Source organism: Orycteropus afer, unplaced genomic scaffold (genome assembly GCF_000298275.1).
Source record: "Orycteropus afer afer isolate SDZICR_OR568_19922 unplaced genomic scaffold, OryAfe1.0 scaffold00766, whole genome shotgun sequence".
NCBI classification, from domain to species: Eukaryota; Metazoa; Chordata; class Mammalia; order Tubulidentata; family Orycteropodidae; genus Orycteropus; species Orycteropus afer.
In genome coordinates, this window is record NW_006922353.1 from 757,258 (window position 1) to 760,343 (window position 3,086).

General features: G+C 56.2%; 1 protein-coding gene across 1 annotated transcript in view; it reads right to left on the minus strand.

Annotated features, from left to right (window-relative positions):
- MYH14 (myosin heavy chain 14) overlaps positions 1-3,086 on the minus strand; it is a 99,706-nt gene that overhangs the window by 41,553 nt on the left and 55,067 nt on the right. Inside the window, exons 18-21 of the mRNA XM_042783246.1 lie at positions 2,208-2,395; positions 1,318-1,439; positions 764-833; positions 493-653 (exon numbers count right to left, since the gene is read on the minus strand). Coding sequence (XP_042639180.1) covers positions 493-653; positions 764-833; positions 1,318-1,439; positions 2,208-2,395 — 541 coding nt within the window. The remainder of the gene's footprint in view (positions 1-492; positions 654-763; positions 834-1,317; positions 1,440-2,207; positions 2,396-3,086) is intronic.

Below are 3,086 nucleotides of genomic sequence, written 5' to 3' on the forward strand. Positions count from 1 at the left end.
CCGTCCACCTGGTTCTCCAGCAGGCCCTCCTGGCAGCACATCTCACCCAGTTACGACCGTGGCTGTCCACGCACGCCTCCCCCTCCAGACTGGGAACGCCTTGACGGATCAGCCAGGCAGGGGGACTGACTGGTCCTGGATTCCCTGGGACTTCCCCACTTCAGCACTGAAAATCTGCATCCCCGTGACCCCGGGTGGCTGGCCCCTATGGTGGGTCTAGCTTCTCTCTGTGTTCCCACAATTGCCCAGCCCAAGGCCCGGCACACAGGGATCTTCCAAACCAAGAAGCTGACACGCTGGTAGCTCCATCAACTCATTTTTCAACCCTTCTACCATCTCAGAAGCCCTGGCGCTTGGAGCCATCTGGTCAACCTTCTCCCTCCAGCTTCTACAGGCATCTGGTCAACCCCTCCCTGCTCCAGCTCCTGAAACCATCTGGTCAACCCCTCCCGGCCCCAGTGGCAGCTGGTGGGACTCAGGGAGAGAGCACACCTGCGGGCCAGGTGGCCCCGCGCAGCTGCCTGGAAGGACACGATGATGTCTGTGACCTTCAAGTCTCGCTCCTCCTCCAGCTGGGCCAGGACCCCAGCGCGGAAGAAGATCTTGCTCTGCCCCACGCGGTAGAGGTTGGGGTCGAGTTCCAGGGCCTGGATCTGTGGGGGTGGGGAAGGGGTGATGAGAAAGCAGCAACCACAGGCAGCAGGCCCAAGTCCCTTCCTCCGTCCCCTGGGCCCTGCCCGGTGTGCACCCACCCTACACTCACCATCTTCTCACAGGCCTGCTTCCCGTCCATGAAGCCCTTGGGGATGGCGTTGGGGGTCAGGATCTCATACCTGGGTGAGTGGGGGGTGGGCAAGGAGTTGTAACAGCCACTGAACACGTGCCCTACCTGGGCACTGGGCTCGGGGTGACAAACATCTCTAACAACCACAACAAGAGCAGTAACAAAATCTTACGCTGGGCCATGAGCCGAGCGCCCCACGTCAAACTACCTGCATCTGTTAAGCATGCAGATACTGAGGTTTGTTTTGAAACAATATAGATTTTGATATGATTAGTGGGATATATATGTCCCAAGGGGTCTCTGGTGCTGGGTTTGGCGGGGTGAAGCCTGTTTCTTCAGATTCACGCAGTTATAGTGGCCTCCACCAGATGGCAGCACACACTAAAAGTGGGACACCAGCTTTCCACTCAACCCCAGAGGCGGAAAATGTAGGTGGGCACTCTATGTCCCACATGTCATGAAAGGGTTAACGTGCGCAGTCTCCCAACCTGGATGTAGCTTCGCTGCCCCACCGGGCCCCAGGGGCCGCTCACCGCTGCCGGAATTCCTGGAAAAGGATTCGGTTGGGGAAGCCCTGCCGACAGATCCGAATGCCCTCCAGGACGCCGTTGCATCGGAGCTGGTCCAACACCAGCCGGGGCTCCAGCTTCCCGGCCTGTGGAGCGGGGCAGGGGCATGCAGACTCTGTGGCGGCCACAGCGGGGTGCCACGCACACAACCACAGCCGTCGGGGGAAGCCACTGGAACGGCCGTTTACGTAGGTCAAAAATGGCTGAAGCCTGGTGACTGCCTACAGCTCAACCTGCTGTTTACTGAGCATCTATTATGTGCCAGGCACGGTTCCAGGTTCTGGGAGACGGCTGTGAGCAAGCCCAGTGGGCGGAACGGACAATAAACGAGGGGAAGAAACCAGCTGCCACCAAGTCTCCTCCGACCAGTGGTGAGCCCACACGCGTCAGGGCAGAAGCGTGCTTCACAGGTCTGCAAAGGCTGGCGTTTCAGAAGGGGAGCGGTCAAGTGGTTCGAACCCACCAGCCACTGCACGGGAGAACCAAGTGGCTGTCTACTTCTGTAAAGAGTTTCAGCCTCAGCAACTCTGTGGGATGGCTGTACTCTGTCTCATAGGGTTGCTATGAGTTGGAATCAACCTCACAGCAGTATTTGTTTGTTTCAACACAAGAGCAGCAGGGAAGCGAAGTGGGTAAGGGCCGAAACCGAGCACAGGGACAGTCAGGGACCGGACTCCCCTGGACAGATGACGGGGGAACAGAGGGATCTAAGCCAAATGAGTGAAGGGATTTTCCCAGCTGGGGACCCTGGGAGGGAAGCAAACCGCTCCCAGTTACAAGGGTGGGTCCAGCAGGTCTGCGGGCCCGCACTCCCTGCCAGGGGCCCACCCCTCGCCTGCGGCGGGACCACTCACCCGCTTCTCGTGGTTGGGAACGATGCAGCGGACAAAGCTGGGGTTCGTGTTGCTGAGGGTGGCCATCAGGCGGCTCAGGGATTCCTTGTAGAGCTGACCCACTGTCCGGAACATTCCGCGGCGGGGGCGGCCACCTGGCGGACCATCCCCAAGGCTGCTCACTTGCTCCAGCCCCACAATGCCCTCAACTGTGTGGGGGGAAGGAGACGTAGAGAGAGAGAGAGAGAGAGAGGTGTCAGGGGTCGGTTCCAGGGGATGGGTTGACCAACCGTCAAGGTCCCTGTCATTTATAGGGCCTGGCACTTTATACCCCCTTCTGCATTTATGGACGTGGTGAAGTCCCAAAGAGTAGGTCATTATGGGAAAATGGAGGATGACCACAACAGATCACACAACACAGGACGACCACATCATCACACAACTGCCAAATGACATCATCACATAGCTGTGAAATGACATCATCACATAACCACCCAATGGCATCATCATATAACTGTGAGATGACATCATCACAAAACCGCCAAATGACATCATCACATAACTGCTAAATGACATCATCACATAACTGTGAAATGACATCATCACATAACCGCAAAATAACATCATCACATAACCACCCAATGGCATCATCACATAACCGTGAGATGACATCATCACATAACCACCAAATGACATCATCACATAACCGCCAAATGACATCACATAACCGCCAAATGACATCATCACATAACTGTCAAATGACATCATCACATAACTGCCAAACCACTCAGAATCATGGTCCAGCTAAGGTGGCTCATAAACTTGACCATCACAGCCACAGTTACTCTCATCTCACACCTCAGTGTCCTACTGCCTGAAGTATGTCACTAATGCACACAG